At 51.3% G+C, this 20,848-nt stretch overlaps 1 protein-coding gene across 3 annotated transcripts; it reads right to left on the bottom strand.

Moving 5' to 3' along the window:
* Positions 1–142: 142 nt before the first annotated feature.
* MAD2L2 (mitotic arrest deficient 2 like 2) lies at positions 143–12,805 on the bottom strand. 3 transcript variants are annotated; one of them, XM_060258701.1, is made up of 9 exons: positions 12,648–12,805; positions 10,858–10,910; positions 9,487–9,605; positions 9,285–9,356; positions 8,541–8,641; positions 7,210–7,304; positions 5,101–5,174; positions 3,432–3,524; positions 143–676 (listed from the first exon to the last, which is right to left on the bottom strand). In XM_060258701.1, exons 2-9 carry the CDS (start codon positions 10,895–10,897, stop codon positions 635–637), a joined length of 636 nt encoding a protein of 211 aa, XP_060114684.1. In that variant the 5' UTR covers positions 10,898–10,910; positions 12,648–12,805; the 3' UTR covers positions 143–634. The 3 variants fall into 3 exon arrangements, with proteins under 3 accessions (XP_060114684.1, XP_060114682.1, XP_060114683.1); XM_060258699.1 differs by having other exon boundaries at positions 12,778–12,805; XM_060258700.1 differs by lacking the exon at positions 12,648–12,805 and adding an exon at positions 11,947–12,355.
* Between the last annotated feature and the right edge of the window lie 8,043 nt (positions 12,806–20,848).

Here is a 20,848-nt window from a genome sequence, read left to right as displayed (position 1 = left end):
CAGACCTAGATCAAGATGCGTCCCATTACTTCCAAGTAAATGCATATAAATAGGATTGTTGACGTATTTCTTACCCGCAGCCCCCTTTCTTTTCCTCTCCAGACCCTGGAGGAGCTGGGTTTGAGGAGTCGCCTGAAACTGGTTTTTGATAGAAAATATTCTGTTTATTGATTAGGCGGAACAAGCACAACACCCAAGGGCTCCAAACAAAAGCCATGTTCTGGCCAGGTGGACACCCCTAGACAACCACAATTGACACGGACTCTTTGAACCTCAAACAGGGACTTCAGAACCAGAAAGGGATTATAAATGAGTTCCCTTCAGGCTCACAAAATACACAGAATGCAGCACAGCACCTCCTTCCACCCACACTTAAAAGCAGTCCTTAGAGTGGTTTAGAAACTTGTTACACATGCACACACCCCAAACGCAGTCGCACAAAGTTACTGATGGCCATACAGTCTGTTCTTCCAGGAGTCTCATCTGCAGACCAGGGTAAGAGCACTTTTGGAAAACATCGACACGCATGTGTCTGGGAGGAGGCGGGTGGTCTCGGCACGTGTGGTCTTGGTGCCCCAGAGTCTGCTTGCGTGTTGATCCCTTGCAGATCTCAGCGCTGCAAGAAGTGTTGGATTCAGCTCCCTTTTTGAGCCCGCTCTTCTACATAGAGCTGCATCTGCATAGGAAACCAGGGAGGGGCAATTTGAAAATTGCGTTGAAGAGCCAAAATAAGGAGACTCCGTAGAACAACAGTCTAGAACAGATGTATGATTCAAGAGAAATAAGTTCTCAGAAGTCTCAGGGAGAAAGAGGATCTTTCCTCTTTAAATATATATAGAGATATATATTTTAGTAACTTTAAAAAATCTTTACACAGGAAGTGTCCAACAGAAAATTCAACGAGACAAGCTTGCTATCAGTACAGTATATTATCTCACAATTCGGTGAGCAGAATATAAATCGTTAATTTCATCTTTGAAGACGACAACATTGGATTTATATTCCGCCCTCCATCCTGAATCTCAAAGTCTCAGAGCAGCTCACAATCTCCTTTCCCTTCCTCCCCCACAACAGACACCCTGTGAGGTGGGTGGGGCTGGAGAGGGCTCTCACAGCAGCTGCCCTTTCAAGGACAACCTCTGCCAGAGCTATGGCTGACCCAAGGCCATTCCAGCAGGTGCAAGTGGAGGAGTGGGGAATCAAACCCAGTTCTCTGTGCAGAGTCCGCGCACTTACCTACTACACCAAACTGACTCTGCCTTCAAGCATTTCAAATAAACCAAAATTAGTTGCCCGTTTGATTTGCCATTTGTCTCCAAACATCAATGTTACGTCAAGACTTTCTTTTGAAATAAACTGTCTATTTAATCATACAGAAAACAGCTTATCTAGCTGTTCCTTTTATCTTGGAAGATAATTTTTTTCCAGTGAATGGCAAAAATTATACTGGCAACTGTGATCTCCACTTGAATTAATACCTGCTGTTTGCAAATATTCTGTTACTGAAATAAGAGTCCTCCCCAGCGTGTTTTCAGAGGAAAATTCTTGCCCGCCCTTGAACTCCTTTAACTGGGAAATGAACTCTGCAATGCCTTCACTCCCAGAGCAGATTCATCTGATCCTATGATAAACTACACCATGCTGGGAATTATTAGGAAGGAAACTGAAAACAAATCAGCCAGTATCATAATGCTCCTTTATAAATCGATGGTGCGGCCTCATTTGGAGTACTGTGTACAATTATGGTCACCGCACCTCAAAAAGGATATTATAGCACTGGAAAAAGTCCAGAAAAGGGCAACTAGAATGATTAAAGTTTTGGAACACTTTCCCTATGAAGGTTAAAACGCTTGGAGCTCTTTAGTGTGGAGAAACGTCGACTAAAAGGTGACATAGAGGTTTACAAGATTATGCATGGGATAGAGAAGGTACAGAAAGAAATACTTTTCTCCCTTTCTTAGAGAACTCGGCATTCAATTAAATTGCTGAGCAGTCGGGTTAGAACTGATAAAAGGAAGTACTTCTTCACCCAAAGGCTGATTAACATGTGGAATTCACTGCCACAGGAGGCGGTGGCGGCTACAAGCAAAGACAGCTTCAAGAGGGGAATGGATAAGCATCTGGAGCAGAAGTTCATCAGTGGCTACTAGCCACAGCTTATTGTTGAAACTTTCTGTCTGGGGCAGTGATGCTCTGTATTCTTGTGCTTGAGGGGCACAGTGGAAGGGCTTCTAGCCCCACTGATGGACCTCTTGATGGCACTTGGGTTTTTTGGCCACTGTGTGACACAGAGTGTTGGATGGATGGGCCACTGGCCTGATCCAACGTGGCTTCTCTTATGTTCTTATGTGACACAGAGTGTTGGCCTGATCCAACAGGGCTTCTCTTATGTTCTTATGTGACACAGAGTGTTGGACTGGGTGGGCCATTGGCCTGATCCAACAGGGCTTCTCTTATGTTCTTATGTGACACAGAGTGTTGGACTGGATGGGCCATTGGCCTGATCCAACAGGGCTTCTCTTATGTTCTTATGTGACACAGAGTGTTGGACTGGGTGGGCCATTGGCCTGATCCAACAGGGCTTCTCTTATGTTCTTATGTGACACAGAGTGTTGGACTGGATGGGCCACTGGCCTGATCCAACAGGGCTTCTCTTATGTTCTTATGTGACACAGAGTGTTGGACTGGATGGGCCACTGGCCTGATCCAACATGGCTTCTCTTATGTTCTTACGTTCAAGTGATATTTAGCAAGGATATCCAAGAAATGCAGAGATGAGATTAAAAAGAGGGCTGGTTTGGCTGGTGGGAATTTCAGAAGGGGGGGGGGGCTGATCAGGTGTCCAAATACGGAAGGGAGGGGGGAACATCAGTGGTCTACTAAAATCCCCTTTCCCACACATTACCAAGTTACAAGTAGCCAGTACAAAAACAGACCCAAGTTGGCTCAGACTGGTTTAAGTTTGGCACCGTGCCACACTTTGTGAATCAGAGATGTAAACATAAAACAGCATGCTGACGTAAATGTGGGCATTATACACTCCTCTCCCACGTGTGGCTTTTCTAATCACACCGTCCTGTGTACTTGGTACACTTCCTTGCCTTAATCAGCCAAATTTCTGTGAGCTAATTAAAAAAAAATCAATCCAGTATCGTCCAACTCCTTCACCCAGAATCCTCCTGTTCTTGGTAATCAGGTGATCACAGGCCACCAATCCCATGCCACTGCCAGCTACATCATCTGCAAGGCCTGCTGTGCTATCTCACTCTAGTGTGTTCTTCCAACAGTGGCACTGACACCCTCCGACTGCATCCCACCTCCAGGTATCCCTCAGTTTCCCAGGTGTAGGGAGTCAAGCCTGGACAGCACAGTTACCCACCGCCCCAGGGGACACCCCCCTGCTCTCCTAAAGAGGCCACCTTTTTGCTCACCTTCAAAATATCCGACGTCATAGTCTTCAACGGGATCAGCCGCGGGTCTTGCATGTGGACGTCTTGTTCGTCTGCTAAGATCCAGGGGAAGTCCTGTGGGTGAGGAAGCAAATGGGTTTGGTCACACCAGGCTGGTTCACACACCCACGGAACCCCTTTGATCCCTCTGCACGCCACAACCGCATCCTTGGTAGGTGAGAGTGTGCATGAATGGCGTTTACGGAATTGTGCAATATGGAAGTTTTGTCTATGACAGGTGGCCAAACTGCGGTTCTTTCACATATACTGCATGGCTCTTCAAGCCCCTACCACCTGCCAGCCAGCTTGGACAAGTCATATGAACATATGAAGCTGCCTTCTACTGAATCAGACACTTGGTCCATCAAAGTCAGTATTGTCTCCTCAGACTGGCAGCGGCTCTCCAGGGTCTCAAGCTGAGGTTTTTCACACCTATTTGCCTGGACCCTTTTTTGGAGATGCCAAGGATTGAACCTGGGACCTTCTGCTTCCCAAGCAGATGCTCTACCACTGAGCCACCGTCCCTCCCCCAAGTCTCTTCACCAAACCATTTTGTCTTCACCATGACCCCACGAGATACGATTAGGCTAAGAAACACCTCTCTCGTGAGTTAAGACTGGGAGGGACTTCTGCCAGTGAGCTTTATGGCTGAACAGCAATGAATCTGTGTCTCCCCCCTCTCTACCCACCGCCCCATGCTTGGCCACGCTCTTACAAGGCCACTGAGTGAGTTTGTGGGAGAGACGAGACTGAGAAACTTGTTCCCTCTGCCCCTCTTGTTAGGCCAGCAGTGAAATCCAGAAAGATGAAAGCGCAGAAGAGAAAGAAAGAGCATCCAACAGAGAACTCGATCATCGAGGGGGCAAGAATGACCACCACCCATCCCCACCTTGTACAGGACAGTTTGGCCAGTGAGATGCACCAAGTGGAGGTTTAGCTGATGTACCAAAGATCTGGCAAGGCTCACTTGCAGCCATGATTTACAGTCTAGATTGGTACAGGCTGGGAGAAGTGGCAGAAACAACCTCTGTCTCCTGCTAAGCCACACCTCCTCTGGTTCTGCCTCCTGCTAAGCCACACCCACTCTGGTTTTGCCTCCTGCTAAGCCACACCCACTCTGGTTTTGACTCCTGCTAAGCCACACCTCCTCTAGTTCTACCTCCTGCTAAGCCACACCCACTCTGGTTTTGCCTCCTGCTAAGCCACACCCACTCTGGTTCTGACTCCTTTTAAGCCACACCCACTCTGGTTCTGCCTCCTGCTAAGCCACACCCCCTCTGGTTCTGCCTCCTGCTAAGCCACACCCCCTCTGGTTCTGCCTCCTGCTAAGCCACACCTCCTCTGGTTCTGCCTCCTTCTAAGCCACGCCGACTTTGTGGTGCAATTGCATCATGGGCTTTGAAGGAAAGGGAACAGGCTAATGCTTTTCAGCCACACAAAAAGACCTTCAAAAGAAGAGGCTGGGAGGAAAGGAAGACACCCCCCCAGTCATCCTGTTCAGCATTTACAGGACAAGAAGGAATCGATTGAAATAAGATAAAGAACCGGTAGATTATCTTGGCTGTTCAGGATAACCAGAAGCCGATCTACTTCTGAAGAGGTCAACTGTATGAACCTTTGCGGGTCCTGCGATTTTCTTGTGTGCTCCTACCTTAATAACCTGGATCTTTTCCATGTTCCGGGTGGCAGCTTCTCTGGTGTGGACTAAGACTGTGAAAGTGCAGCCTGCAAAGGAAGGGCGGGGGGAGTTATAAGAGAAGCCACGTTGAATCAGGCCAATGGTCCATCCAGCCCAACACTCTGTGTCCCACAGCATCCAAAATGCAGGGAAACTTGTGGGTGCCCCTTTGGGGGACAATACCCATGCTTTACTCCTTCAGCTCTGTGTGACAGGCAGTAAACTGGTCATTGCCACTGCAACTCCCACTAGATGTTTTACCACTTCCATAGGGAAAACATTAAGTTTGGAGTTGGGGGGAGGGAAAGCACAAGGGCAGTTTCTGGACCTACACACCTGGCTCTGTATTCTTGGGGGGGGGCACAGTGGGAGGGCTTCTAGTGTCCAGGCCCCACTGGTGGACCTCCTGATGGCACCTGGGTTTTTTGGCTACTGTGTGACAGAGTGTTGGTCTGGGTAGGCCATTGGCCTGATCCAACATGGCTTCTCTTATGCCTGAGGCAAGTAATGCTCTGTATTCTTGGTGCTTGGGGGGGGGCACAGTGAGAGGGCTTCTAGTGTCCAGGCCCCACTGGTGGACCTCCAGATGGCACCTGGTTTTTTGGCCCCTGTGTGACACAGAGTGTTGGACTGGATGGGCCATTGGCCTCATCCAACATGGCTTCTCTTATGTCTGAGGCAAGTAATGCTCTGTATTCTTGGTGCTTGGGGGGGGGGGGCACAGTGAGAGGGCTTCTAGTGTCCAGGCCCCACTGGTGGACCTCCTGATGGCACCTGGTTTTTTGGCTACTGTGTGACAGAGTGTTGGTCTGGGTAGGCCATTGGCCTGATCCAACATGGCTTCTCTTATGTCTGAGGCGAGTAATGCTCTGTATTCTTGGTGCTTGGGGGGGGGGCACAGTGAGAGGGCTTCTAGTGTCCAGGCCCCACTGGTGGACCTCCTGATGGCACCTGGTTTTTTGGCCCCTGTGTGACACAGAGTGTTGGATTGGATGGGCCATTGGCCTGATCCAACATGACTTCTCTTATGTTCTTATTAAACAATTAAATTAAGCAGTAAAGCGGAAGGAGAATAATTTAGTATTTGGAGCAAGGTTCAACATGGGCTTTCCCTGCATGCAACTTGAATAGGCTATGAAGCAAGTGGTTCACGTGTGTGTGTGTGCGTGTGTGTGTGTGTGTGTGTGTGAGTCCAGGGCTCTCAAGCTGCTTCCAACTTCTGGCAGCCCTATGAATTAATGGTCTCCAAATGTCCCGTCCTGAACAGCCTGGCTCAGGTCTTGCAAAGTGGGGGGCCTTTGTGGCTTCCTTGGTTGAAAAAATCCATCTCATGCTAGGTATTCCTCTTTAGGTACACACAGTTTCCTTGATGCAAAACGTAGGGGGTTCTTTCGTTTCAAAACTGCACATGTATTTATTTATTTATCTTTCGCATTTATGTCCCGCCCTCCCCGCCGAAGTAGGCTCAGGGCGGCTAACAACATTAAATATCCACAATAAAACTGTAAAACACTAAAGACAATTACAGTAAGATCAATTAACATTAACAATTGCACTTTAAATATTGAACAATCTGTAAACCGTTTTGGTGCTAAGTTCCATACCATGATGTTAAACAGCTTTGTACTTTAGCTGAAGGCCATTCGAAAAAGTGTTGTTTTACAAGCCTTGTGGAATTGGGCAAGGTCCCGCAAGGCTCTAACATCATCAGGGAGTTGGTTCCACCAGTGGGGGGCCGCAATAGAGAAGGCTCGTATTCATTTAGGGTTCTCTCTGGACTGAACACTTCCTTTTTTTAAAAAAAGGCTCCATACCATAATTGTATATGTACCCTTGCAACCTTCCTTCCGGACAAAAGACTGTTTGGTTTTGAGTGGCTGTGAACATTCCATGACATCACCAGTGCCCTGGCCAATGAGGGCTAGCAGGACAGGGGAGCAACAAACAAAACCCCTGCTATTCAGCTCCATTTTTAATAAGATGCATTGGGTGTCAGCCACAGCTACCTACCACCACTTTGAGGAGAAAGGAAAAGCTAGAAACCTCAGCAAGGCAGCTAGAATCTCCCTCCTGCTGACTGACCTGGTGGGTTGTTATCCAGAACTGCATCACACACGCTGATCTTCAGAATAAAAGCACGCAGCAGTTGTTCCACGTGGTTCAGAAGGGAATCAGAGCTGGGGGGGGAAGAAAGGAGGCAGATGTCAATCAGAGACAGTAACACATTCACACAGTCAGTTACGGCAGCTGGTAAACTCTTGACGGGACAAGCGCCCTTCTTATTCTCTTACAAAATGAGGAGAAACACGGGAATTTTAGTCTGGTGCAGTGCTGAGCATGTATATAAAAGCAGGGCCGCCTTCTTACCAAAGTGGTCCGACTTGTGTCTGGACTAAAACTCTGCACAGCTCGGGGCATTCCTAACATAAAGCTCCTTGTTTAAAAGGCCTTGCACATAGAAAACTAGAAAATGAGGAAGGCAGGCTTCCAGTCCTTGACGTGCTACGTTTTTGATGGACATGGATATAGTTTTGTTCTTTCAGTACAGGAGAGCAGGGGTGGGATTCTAACAGGAGCTCTTTTGCATATTAGACCACACACCCCTGATCTAGCAAATCCTCCTGGAGCTTACAGGGCTCTTAATACAGGGCATTCTGTAAGCTTCAGGAGGATTGGCTACTTCAGGGGTGTGTGGCCTAATATGCAAAGGAGCTTCTGCTAGAATTCCACCCCTGCAGGAGAGTGTTTACCCATGGAGGCCTGCCTGAAGCAGGACAATCCTGGCAGTGGGTTGCCACTGAACCCCAGCTGAAAGTGGAGCCAGACGGGGCTGGTCACATGACGCCGCTGGTCACATGACGCCGCTGGTCACATGACACCGCTGGTCACAAACGTATCTTTTTCTACATAGACTCAGCTGCATCCTTGCAGCTTTCGGCAACTTGCAGATATTTGAAGGTTTGCATTTAAAGAGAGATGAGGTTTCCAATGTAGTCCCTGAATTTCTTCCCCCAAGGGCCACTGCGGCCCATATCAGTTACTTGGAGGGCAGCTTTGGGTCATCAGCTTGTACCCCTACACCAGCGTTCCCTCTAAGATGAGTTAGCGTGAGCCAGCCCACAGTTTTTTAGCCTCTGGCTCATATATTTTTGTCTCAGTGTAGATAAAATGGCCCCAGAGCAAACTAATGTATGGAGTGGCTTTCACAACTTTCCTGTTCACACAAAGCACATGAACAGCCTCAAGGTGAAGCACAGCCTCTGGCAGGGTTTCCTAACCTTATTTGCCTTTAGCCAATCGCCGGGCAAAGTTTCCATGAGTCACAGCAAACCGCTCCAATCGAGTGAGGTTCTGCAAGTCATCCCATAAAGTCTGAGGCAAGTAAAAGGTGCACAGTTCCAGCGTCTCCTCACCTGATCGACAGCAAAGGGGGCTGCGTGATTTCGAACACAAACCTCTCCACCGGATGGTGCTCTTTGTCCAGGATGACCACCACGACTTTTTCCACGTCGTTCTGAAATGGAAGCATAGATTTTCTTCCCCCAATTCTATTTGACAGTTTTAAACAGTTTACATTATTCATAATCCGTCTTTCTCAAAGGGACTCAAGACAAAGTCAGAACAATTAACAACAAGGGACATTCATAATCTAAACCATTAGGATTTTAGATGTTTGGACCCTCCAGAAGAAGATGATTTTGGATTTATATCCCACCCTATATTCTGAATCTCAGAGCGGTCACAATCTCCTCTACCTCCCCCCCACACAACAAACACCCTATGAGGTAGGTGGGGCTGAGAGTGCTTTTACAGCAGCTGCCCTTTCAAGGACAGCTTCTATGAAACCTATGGCTGACCCAAGGCCATCTCAGCAGGTACAAGTGGAGGAGTGGGGTATCAAACCCCGTTCTCCCAGATAAAAGACCACACACTTAACCACTACACCAAGACTGAAGCATAGCATCTCAGCATTCACATGAGTGGAACAGAAATTACACAAATAGAATCCTACTTACAATAGCAATGCAGACCACTCTCCTTAATTGTTTATCCAAACGAGTTTGTAAAACCATTTTCTGCGAGGCAACCATATCACCGGCGCAGAAAGGCCCTCTCAAATAATTCAATTTTGCATCATTTAGGTTTTAGAGACTCACCTTTTCCAGCAGTGGTTTGATACAATGAAGGGTGTCTTGGATGTATTGATTCAACTCTGGGTGGCAAGACATCTGTTCAAACAGAGTTGGAAATCACATTATTACTATTTGTGAATAATAATAGTCTATATTGAAGAATTCCTGCTCTCGGATACGTGCTAACAAGCCAGGTAGTTCCTTGAAAGCCAGGTCTTGCTCTCACCTGGACAGGTATGTTGTATTTTTTCCTCTTTTGGAAAATCCCAGTGGGGTAGACTTCCCGGACATAAAGAATGAGGTGTACGGCCACTTCCAAAAATTCAGAAAGCACATCAGCAACAACTGAAGAAAGGAAAGGGGGAAGGGGGATTGAATTAATGGCTGGAAGGAAACAGGTGGAGGAAAAAAAACACCTGTCTTGGGGCACTTGGAAAACACCATCTATTGCAAAAACTGAAATTTGAGCCAGGCTTTCTGAAGCTGCAATTTTGTGCGTGCTCCCTCAGGAGTAAGTCCCACTGAATTCAGGAAGTCACTTCTGCGTAAACAAATATAATTATGCTATTAATCTGTTTGATCAAGAGAGTAAACCAATGAATTCTTTGATTGGTAGGAGCTTATTTTAATGGAAAATATTAATCTGGGAAGCTGAAAGTTAAGGGTATTTTGGGAGAAGATATTTTGATTCAAGCGCATTAGGGGATGAGGGGTGGAGAAGAATGTTGATTTTTATTTCTATTCTTCAGAGTCCTCTTTTCTTGATAAAACTCAAAGCAATTTATAATGCACATCAGAGACAAGGGCCCCTTCCTAATTCGGACATGGATCTGAATTGAGCAGCTGTTTATGGGACAAGGAGTGCCAAATCTCACGGGAAGTTTCAGCGGGTAGCTGTGCTGCTCTGTAGTACACCACTTAGATCTGAGTCCAGGCACATTTTGGAGATCAGTAAGAGCTTCTGCATCTATCTTGACTCCCGCAAGCTCCTACCTTTGAGACCAGCAAAGTTTTATTCAAGGAACAAGCTTTTGTGCACACGCACACTACCTCAGATATAGTGGCCTGAGGAAATGTGCGTGCACATGAAAGTTTATACCTTGAATAAAACTTTGTCGGTCTAAAAGGTGCCCCTGGACTCAGACTTAAGAGCCCACCTGACACTACCCTCAAAAACCTTGTTGGTCTCTAAGATGCAACTACACTCCAATGTGAACAAATCACAAGAGAGGTTCCTTTTCTGCCAAGGGCAGCAGGTTTCCCCATCTCTTCCACTGTAAATTTATTTTCTCTTTCTGAAAAGGAGGCACCTTCCTTGGTCAAAACAGGCCCAAGCCCCTTTTGCTGTTATCAGCTAACTCAGAGAAGGGATTTTGGCAGCTGCCATTTCTCAGTCCCTGCCTGGAAAGCGCACTTCCCGTGTCTGTGTAAAATTTCCGTGGCTGTGCAAAAATCAGCCATCTGGTGGTGGCTCTCTGTTTGGGAGGAGGCAGACAGACCCCCCCGAAAAATGGAAGTCAGTCGGGTCTTATCATGCTTCCAAGGATGCAAGCCCAGCTCAGCGCCTACAAGAGAGGAAAGACATTCCTCTCCTTACCTTGGCCAAAGTTGAGGTCCTGCCGGGTGAGTGTGGTCATCGTTCACCTGCACCTTGGAAAGAAAAACACAGAGCTGGGTGTGACCCCAAAGTCTTGCCCCCTTGACCGCCACTACTTATCTGGGCTGCTGTGAGAGCCCTCTCAGCCCCACCCACCTCACAGGGTGTCTGTTGTGGGGGAGAAAGGTAAAGGAGATTGGGAGCCCCTCTGAGTGGAGTGGCGGGATATAAATCCAATATCTTCATCTACCTCACAGGGTGTCTGTTGTGGGGGGTGGGGGAGGTAAAGGAGTTTGTGAGCCGCTCTGAGACTCTTTGGACTGGAGGGTGAGATATAAATCCAATATCTGCATCTACCTCGCAGGGTGTCTGTTGTGGGAGGGGGAGGTAAAGGAGATTGTGAGCCACTCTGAGACTCTTCAGAGTGGAGGGCGGGATATAAATCCAATATCTTCATCTAGATAAAAATATGGAGCTATAGATAAAATATGGAGCACAGGTCCATCAGTGGCTATTAGCCACAGTGTATTTGTGTATATAAAATTTTTTGCCACTGTGTGACACAGAGTGTTGGACTTGATGGGCCGTTGGCCTGATCCAACATGGCTTCTCTTATGTTCTTATGTTCTTACCTCACAGGGTGTCTGTTATGGGGGAGGAAGGGAAAGGAGATTGGGAGCCTGAGACTCTTCGGAGTGGAGGGCGGGATATAAATCCAATATCATCATCATCTTCTCCTTCTTCTCCTCCTCCTCCTCTAGGGCTCAATGCCTTGGGAATCCCGTTGTGGCTGGATCCTGCCCCTGCTGGCCCAGAAGGCAATTCCAGGGGCTTACTCCCGAGGAAGCCTGCCCAGCACTGCCACCTGGGTCTGCGACTGCAGGCCACCCAAAGCATCTAGGAAGGGCCCTTCCACACTGAAGGCAACGCCAGCTCCCCTGCATGCCAGCCCACCTGGCCTCGGGGGGAGGCTTCCAAGAGAGGAGCCGGCACTCTCCGCGCCCTGGGGGCTGGCTTCCTCTTCCACCGTCCCTGCGCCCACCTCCTTGGGAGACCCCCTCCGGAGAACTGGCGAGGAAATGCACCTACCCTTGGTCTGCAATCTTTTGCAGGGCGGGCGCGAGGGCTTGCTCGGTCGGTGCCTCCCGAGCTGATGCAACAACCGCCCTCGGGCCGGGCTCTTAGGGCGTCTTGCAGCCCCTTGACTTGGGAGTAAGCCCCGGCCGCTGCAGTGGGGCTTCCTTGCGAGCAAGCACGTCTTGCATCGGCCTAGCTGCTCTCCGGGGCGCCCGCTGGCCCTGGCCCGGCTCCAGCTCCCGGCGGTGGGTCAGAGCAACCGCAGCCGCTCCTGCAGCGCTGATCATGGCGCCGGCGGAGGCGGAGGAGGAGGAGGAGGAGCGGGGCCGCCCCACCGGCCCGCCTCTCCCTCCGCCGGGTCCTAGTGCCCGCCTGGGGCGCCCTGGCCCATCCTCGCCGCGCTGCGCCTCCTGGAGCCGCCACTCGGTTGGGTTGCCAACCTTGGTTTGGGGAATTCCTGAAGCTTCCGGGGGTGGAGCCTGCGGAGGGGCTTCGGCAGAGTAGCATAGCATCGGAGTCGGCCTGGAGTTGCCAACCTCCCGGTGGGGGCTGGAGGTCTTCCGGAATGACAACTGATCCCCAGGCTGCATGACTTATGTATTAGAATCATAGCATCGTAAGAGTGGGAAGGGACCTCCAGGGTCATCTAGTCCAACCCCCTGCACAATGCAGAGAATTCACAAATGCCTCCTTCCAGAGAGAACCAGACTCACCCTCCAGCATCTGGAGAAAAATTGCTACCTGACCCCAAAGTGGTGAGTAGCATTTTCTTGGGCGTGTACGAGGGGGCCACGAGAACTAAGCACTGATGCAGCCCTTCCTGCCCTCCTTCTCATCACCTACCTAAATTCACAGGATCTTCATTGCTGTCAGGTGGCCATCTAGCCTCTGTTTAAAAAACCCCAAGGAATCGCTCTAGCGGTCAGGAAGTTCTTCCTAATGTTGAGCCAGAAACTCTTTTGATTTAATTTCAACCCACTGGTTCTGGCCCTACCTTCCAGGGCCACAGAAAACAATTCTGTACCATCCTCTATAGGACAGCCCTTCAAGTACTTGAAGATGGTGATCATATCATCTCTCAGCCGCTGCCTCTCTGGGCTAAATATATCTTTAATTTGAAACATTTGTTAATTTAAAACAGGCTTCCTTGGGAGGTGATGGGCTCTCCTTCCTTGGAGGTTTTTAAACAGAGGCTGGATGGACATCTGACAGCAGTGAGGATCCTATGAATTTAGGTGGAGGTATTTGTGAGTTTAGAGCGGTTCCTCAGTGGAACAGGCTTCCTTGGGAGGTAGTGGGCTCTCCTTCCTTGGAGGTTTTTAAACAGAGGCTGGATGGCCATCTGACAGCAATAAAAATTCTGTGAATGGAAGTAATGACAGACTTCACATTTCTGGGATCCAAGATCACTGCGGATGGTGACTGTAGCCATGAAATTAAAAGACGTTTGCTCCTTGGAAGGACAGCTATGGCGAACTTGGGCAGTATAATAAAAAGTAGAGACATCACCCTGCCAACAAAAGTCTCTATAGTCAAAGCGATGATATTCCCAGTAGGAATGTATGGCTGTGAGAGCTGGACTATAAGGAAGGCCGAGCACAGAAGAGTAGATGCTTTTGAGATGTGGTGCTGGAGAAGACTCTTGAGAGTCCCTTGGACTGCAAAGAGATCCAATCACTCAGTCCTAAGGGAAATCAATCCAGACTGTTCCCTGGAAGGTCAGATGCTGAAGCTGAAGCTCAAAGACTTTGGCCACCAAATGAGAAGGGAGCACTCCCTGGAGAAGACCCTGATGCTGGGAAAGAGAGAAGGCAAAAGAAGAAGGGGACGGCAAAAGAGGAGATGGCTGGACAGCGTTACTGATGTAACAAACACGCATTTGATCAGACTTCAGAGGATGGTGGAAGACAGGAGGGCCTGGCGTGACTTTGTCCAGGGGGTCGCAAAGAGTCGGACTCGACTGTGCGACTGAACAACAACAACAATTTGTGAGTTTCCCGCCTTGTGCAAGGGGTTGGACTAGATGACCCTGGAGGTCCCTTCCAACTCTATGACCCTATGATTCTGTGATTTCTCCTGGAGAAAATGGCTGCTTTGGAAGGCAGACTGTAGGGCCTTGTACCCTACTGAGGCCCCTCCCCTTCCCTAACCCCACCCTCAAATCTTCATGTCTTTCCAGGCCTGGAGTTGGCAACCCCATCTTCCAAAGCTGCCATTTGTCTCCAGGCGAATTGATCGCTGGCGATCAGCTGTAATTCTAGGGGGTCTCCAGGCCCCACCTGGAAGCTGGCAACCCTATGACCAAGCCATAGTAGGCTGCGTCAAATGGTTGCCAGCCCCCAGGTGGAACCTGGAGATGTAAAATCACAGCCGATCTCCAGACGACAAACCCTTGGCTTTGAATTAATGGACTGGAAGCGTCGGGTTGCCAACTGCCCCCTCCCGACCCTGCTTTTAGCAGTCGCAGAGAGATTAGCCCCGTTCACGTGTTGCAATTTACCCACGTACATCCTCTTTGTAGGTCTTTTTGGTAAGAACAAGCAAGGTGTGTTCTTCCTGGATTATCCAGGATATATGTGGGGGGGGGGGGTTGCACCACGCTCGAATGTCACATGAGAAAGCATCCCACCAGGCAGGTATTCAGCAAACCCCCTGAGGAGATGCTGGATTGTACACGCCTTTGCCGTCACTTGTGAACAGGGCTCCCGTGATCATTGGAGCCAGAGGCTTCCTCTCGGCCCCCTGCGGCTGCCCTCCAAGGGAGAAGAGCAGAACTGCTTTGAAAAGTTGGCAGCCTTCCCGAAGAAGGGTTTTCACCGGCCACAGAGGCAGCCTCCCCATCTCTTCTCCGCCTTTCAACCCATCAAGCCCCGCCCCGCCCCGCCCCCCAAGCCAAACCCTCCAGCCTCCTCCGACCTCGTCCCCACAAGGTCGGGGGGGTGTCTCCCTGCTGCAGCCAGCCCGCTAGCCTCCACACACCCACCCACCCCGCCCACCGGCTTGTTCCACCCCGTTTGAGGCGAAGGGAGCCTAAGCAGGGACCCAGGTGTGCGTGGGGGGGGCTCCTTCCCTCCCTCCCTCCCCCCCTCCCCTGCCCCCAGGTGGGCTGAGTCTGGGAGACGGGGCCGCTTTGACCAGCTCCGCAGGTTCCCCCACCAGCTGGTCGCTGCCAGTTCCCGCGCCTCGTCGAAAGCATCCTTACCTTTGGGATATTCCCACAATGCACCAGGCGGGAGAGGTGAGGAAGAGACCCACCTGCCCCCCCCCGCAGAGCCAGAGGGGGGGGGAGCCGGCAGCCCCTGGCAGGCGAGACCCCCCGGCCAGCCCCGACCCGACCCCACAACTGGTCTCCCCCCGGCAGCGCGAGATGCCGGCCCCTCTCTTCCATCTGCAGCCGGGGAGGGCCGGGGGTGGGGGGGCGGCGGGCACCAACCGTCCTTTGTCCCCTTTGTCTCTCCAGCGAGCGCCCGCTCCCTCGGGGGCGCGCCCGGCGGCGTGCACGCGCCTCCCCGCCTTGTCACTCCTCAACCCCCCCTCCCCCTCCCTTGCAAACCACGCCCCCTCCTCCCCACCCCCGGGATCCCCCCCGGCTTCTCCGGCTGGGCGGGGGGGCCTCAGTGCTGCCTCCTTCGCCACCGCGCTCGGCCGGCCGGAGCTCCGCGGCGTCGCTTCCCTCTGGCAGGTGAGCCTCCCGCGCCCCTCGCCCGTGGCTTCTGGGCGCCTCCCGGCTGGCAGGGCCTTGCGGGGGGCGGCCGCCTTCGGGGGGAGCCGGGGGGGGGAGGGGACCGGACGGGGGGAAACTCCCTTCTCCCCACCGCTGAGCTTTTAAGGGGGGGGGGGGCGGGGGGGCGACCCCCAGCTGTGCCAAAGACCGGGGAAGAGACGCCAAAGAGGGCGCAAAAGAGCCTGCCCAGAAGTTGCTTGGGGAAGCGGAGAGGGAGAATCGCCCCCCCCCAAAAAAAGCCCGAAGTGGTGCTTGCAATGCGTGGGGGTCTCGGTCCGGCTTGCGGCGTGAGGTTGGGACCAGAGCTGGGGAGGAGGGGGCGGTCAGTGCCGGAGCCCGGGCTCGGCACAGAAGGTCCCGGGTTCGATTTCCCGGCGGCATCTCCAGTCGAAAGGAGCAGGCAGGAGGGGGAGGGGGGAAAGACCCGCCTGAGACCCTGGAGCGCCGCTGCCGGTCGGAGTCGCCCACCCAGAGGATCGGGCGCAGCAGCTGAGCCTTTGCTTGGCGAGCAGGAGGTCCCCGCCGGTCTCTGCAGCGAGAAGCTGCTGGGAAAGAACTCCCCGCCCGGCCTGGCTGGGACCCCGCAGAGCCGCTGCCAGCCCGAGTAGGCAAGACCGACCTGGATGCAGCCCTCAAGGGGATCGGGGCCAGCGCGCAAAAAGGCAGCTTCGCGCCGTCCAAAGACCGGAGGAGTCTAGAAGACCCCCGCCTGGGCATAGGGGGAGCGGGCGGGAGAGGGGGGGCCCCTGGCCCAGGTGAGGCCGGGCTCCGTTCTCCCGAAGGGCCAGTCGAGGAGTTCCCCCGGGGCGCCCCAGAGCCCGGCTCCCAGCGCGTAAACGGCCTGTGCCGCTCCCCTTCCGAGAAGCGAAGGCAGCGAGCGCTCTCCAAGGCAAGCGCAACCGCAGCTGCTGCGCGGGGCCCGGGACGGGTGCATTCACACGACACTCCAGAAGGCATTTTGCAACTGGATGCAACAACCCAGCGGCGAGAAGCAGGATGTGGGGTCGTGTGAATGCCCCCCGAGGAGTCGCAACCTGGCAGTTCTCCGACCCGGGGCCGCTGCAGGAGAAGTTCCCACTCCCAAGAGGGATCCAAACCACCGGAGAACAAAAAGAGCACCGGTCCTGTTCCCTTTCTATCGTTGTGCTTCGTTTTAAGAACAAAAGAAAAAGAAAAAGCACAGATACACGAAAGCGAAACAAGAGGGGAGAGGGGCAGGGCATATACAGAATGGGAAAGGGGGGGTGGGGAGAGAAAGAAAAAATGCAATGATATCAGTTTGAAGTCTGTCTCCTTGAAGTTCTCTTTCATGTTGAGGACCGGTTGCCCCACCCCTCTCTAGCAGTTGCCCTAACCCCCCCCCCCCATTGGCAAAAGGAGACAAAGGCACATAAGAGAGCTTCGTGACGGCGGTGGGGGGTTGGGGGGGTTGCTCTCGCCCTTCCAAAATCCCCAAGTGCCTTCCGAAGAGGAATTTGGTGATGTCCTGAATTATTCCGAGAGGCTCCTCAGTTAGAGATGGCTCCATTGGGAGGATTGGGGGGGGGGGGGGTTGAAAGGTTGCCAAGTGGAGGGGGTCAGGATGATTCTAGGTCAGCTGGGGCGGGCGGGCCAGAGACTCCTCTCCTGGCCCCTCCCTGGGCACCGTCTACCTGGGCTCGCTTCCTTGTGACCTGAGGCTCCAAGACTGCCTTGTTCTGTCTTGCCTTCTTGGCAAGAAAAAGCCCCTCCTCTCCGTCTGAGACAGTTGGATCAGCAATTTTATTGCTTCTTTGTAATCCAGCTCTGCTGCTCGACCAGCTTCTGGGGGGGGGGGCAGGGGTGGAGGAAAAGGGGCTGCCGAAGGAACCTTGCAAAGGAACCCGCCGCTCATCCCTCTCCCCCCAACGTTTAAAACTGTCAAAATAAGAATTAGGCCTGCAGAAGAATACTTAGGATTTTTATGCAATTCCTCTTTTTTTGTGGGTTTGTTTCACCGTTGATATTTTCTGTGAACCTGGACTGTTTGGGGAGGGCTCACACTCGCACCCACACCCCATTCCCTCATTTTCTCCTTACAAAGCACAGCAATGTTTCAAAAGTTAAGATGCAGGGATCACTTTCCAGTTATTCCTGGAGAGTTTTGCCTCAGGAGGGGTCGTGGCTCAGTGGCAGAGCATCTGCTTGGCATGCAGAAGGTCCCCGGTTCAGTCCCCAGCATCTCCAGTTAAAAAGGACCAGGCAGGAGGTGATGGGAAAGACCTCAGCCTGACACCCCGGAGAACCATGAAGTGGGGCTATAGCTGAGTGGCTGAGCATCTGCTTGGCATGCAGAAGGTCCCAGGTTCAATCCCCAGCATCTCCAGTTAAAAAGGACCAGGCAGGAGGTGATGGGAAAGACCTCAGCCTGAGACCCTGGAGAGCCATGAAGTGGGGCTATAGCTCAGTGGCTGAGCATCTGCTTGGCATGCAGAAGGTCCCCGGTTCGATCCCCGGCATCTCCAGTTAAAAATGCCAGGCAGCAGCTGGAAGGAAAGACCTCAACTTGAGACCTTGGAGAGCCGCTGGACAAGATTTACCTTGATAATCCAGTGATCTGAATCAGTATGAAGCAGCTTCATGGGTCTGAATTTCAAACTGAGAAATAAAACCAGTTCTGCTCCAGCAGGGCTGGGCTGAAGGCAGCCTTGAAAGGCCAAATGTTTAACTTCAGTTCCCCACTGAGAGGAATCTGTTTCGCAATACAAGCCCAGATTGCTTGCATCGGGGGATGAATTAAAATCATGCACAGATGCAATTTAAAATAAAAGGCACAACAAGCCGGAGAGGTGTTCCCAGGCTGTTACAGGCAGGGTTTTGGTTTTGGGTTTTTTTAGCAGGAACGCAGTTCCGGCTGGCTTGGGGTGTGGCCTAATATGGGATGTGGCCTAATATGCAAAAGAGTCCCTGCTGGGCTTTTTCTACCACCAAAATCCTGTGCAGCACTATGGTGACATCACCATAGTGGCCTAATAGGCCACTGAATTCTTACTGAGCTTATTCTACAAAAAACCAAAAAACTGCCTGTGGCTAGAATGGCAGCCTTACCAAACTGTGTCCGAGGGCCCTGGGATGCATCTCTAGCTGGACGTGGTTGTGCCCACCAAGGGCAGCGTTCTGGGCAAGCGTCTCCCCCACCCCCCAGTGAGTGCTGGGGTCTCCCACAATCCATCAGACAGAGGTTCAGCAGCAGTCTGTCCAGGCCAGGCCTAGAACCATTTCTCTTCACTGGAGAGGAGCAGCTGGGCCTCAGTGGCAGAGCTTGGGGATGCTGGGGGTCCCGGGTTCAGTCCCTGGCATCTTTCGTTCAAGGATGTGGTGATGTTCAGGTGGTGGCAAAGCCCTTTGCCTAAGACCTTGGAGAGCTGCTGCCAGTCTGTGTAGGCAAGACTGACTGTAACAAACCCGTGGTCTGGTTCAGTATTGGGCAGCTTCACTTGTTCATCAGGAGACCTTTGTGTGGTATAGGGAGAAAACCTTCAATTTTTCCAGACCTCTTGGGTCTTGGACTGCTTCACAGAGCCCATACTGAAGGGGTTTCCATTTGTACCTCTTAAGTTTCCTAGTTCTGACCTCCTGTTCTTCTTTGTCTCCCTCCATCTCTTCCAGTTGATGTCGCTCAGGCCTCAGATTCAGTGGGAGCTCACAGGAGCACAGCTCCTGAACCTTTCAGAGAGTTCCTCCTCCTCCTTCTGAGAGTTCCACCTCCTTGTCCGTTGAATAGTATGTGCAGCTGCATAACAATCCCTGGATGAGCTCCACCACCTGTTTTTCTACAAAATGACCCCTGATGTCGCTTATTTTTGCAAAACTGAAAGCCCACAGGCTCTTGGGTCTGAGGGATGAGGTCAGGAGAGCCACTCCCTTCCCCAGACTTGAGCAAGGGCCAACCGTGTCCAAATGGCTCTCTCTGGCAACAGGAGCTGGGCGCAAATAATCCCTGGTCCACTCAAGCTTGGAAAAGGATGATGGATAAAAGTCTCTTCATCCTTTTCCACAAGGATTCAAACAATTGGGCCATAGTAGCCTGTGTGAGATGGCTTTTAAAGCTAGACTGGAGCCTAGTAGCATCTGTTTTACAGATTTTTAGGGATATAAACTTTCAGGACAAAGAAAACTTCAACTCTCAAAAGCTGATACTGAAAATCTACTGGCCTCTTTGGTGCTACAGGAGTCAAATCTTATACTTTTCCTGCAGACCAAGGTTCTTCAGTGACTGGATTATCTTTTCCAGCTGTTGCTTGTGAGCAGGGCTTTTTTGGTAGCCGGAATTTTTTTGCATATTAGGCCACACACCCCTGATGTAGCCAATCCTCCAAGAGTTTACAGGGCTCTTTGTACAGGGCCTACTGGAAGCTCCAGGAGGATTGGCTACATCAGGGGGTGTGGCCTAATATGCAAATGAGCTCCTGCAAAGCCCTGGTTGTGAGCTTTCCGTATTATTGACTCAAAAGCCCATTTCACATTTTAGAATGTGGTACAGTCAACTGCAGGGGTTTCACTACAAGGAATTTTGTTGGGAATCTTTGCCTGCCTGTAACCTCAAGTGGTGACTGCTGGTATTTGAGTGCAGGAGGGACAACTGAAGGCTAGTTTGTTCCGGGTAAAGACCAGTTTGCACTTTTACTAATCTGTTTTGCACCCAAGGAGCCCCGTGGCACAGAGTGTTAAAGCTGCAGTACTGCAGTCCTAAGCTCTGCTCACGACCTGAGTTCGATCCCTGGCGGAAACTGGGTTTTCAGGTAGCCGGCTTGAGGTTGACTCAGCCTTCCATCCTTCCAAGGTCAGTCAAATGAGTCCCCAGCTTGCTGGGGGGAAAGCGTAGATGACTGGGGAAGGCCATGGCAAACCACCCCGTAAAAAGTCTGCCGTGAAAACGTTGTGAAAGCAATGTCACCCCAGAGTCAGACATGACTGGTGCTTGCACAGGGGACCTTTCCTTTGCACCCAGAGTCACTGCAAGTTTAATCAGAACAAAATTGATCTGCTTTGTACATTACCCAGTAATCTGCAGACAAGGTCTCAATTCAGCGACTGATGCCCCAGACACTGAGGGTGTATTCACACAACACTAAAGAATGCGTTTTTCAGCTGTTTTTTTACTGTGTAAGAATAGCAAAAATTCAGATGCAAAATGCATTATTTAGTGTCATGTGAATGTACCCCTAATAT

This window comes from Heteronotia binoei, chromosome 18 (assembly GCF_032191835.1).
Source record: "Heteronotia binoei isolate CCM8104 ecotype False Entrance Well chromosome 18, APGP_CSIRO_Hbin_v1, whole genome shotgun sequence".
In the NCBI taxonomy this organism is placed as follows: domain Eukaryota; kingdom Metazoa; phylum Chordata; class Lepidosauria; order Squamata; family Gekkonidae; genus Heteronotia; species Heteronotia binoei.
This window is presented reverse-complemented; position numbering and strand designations above follow the sequence as displayed.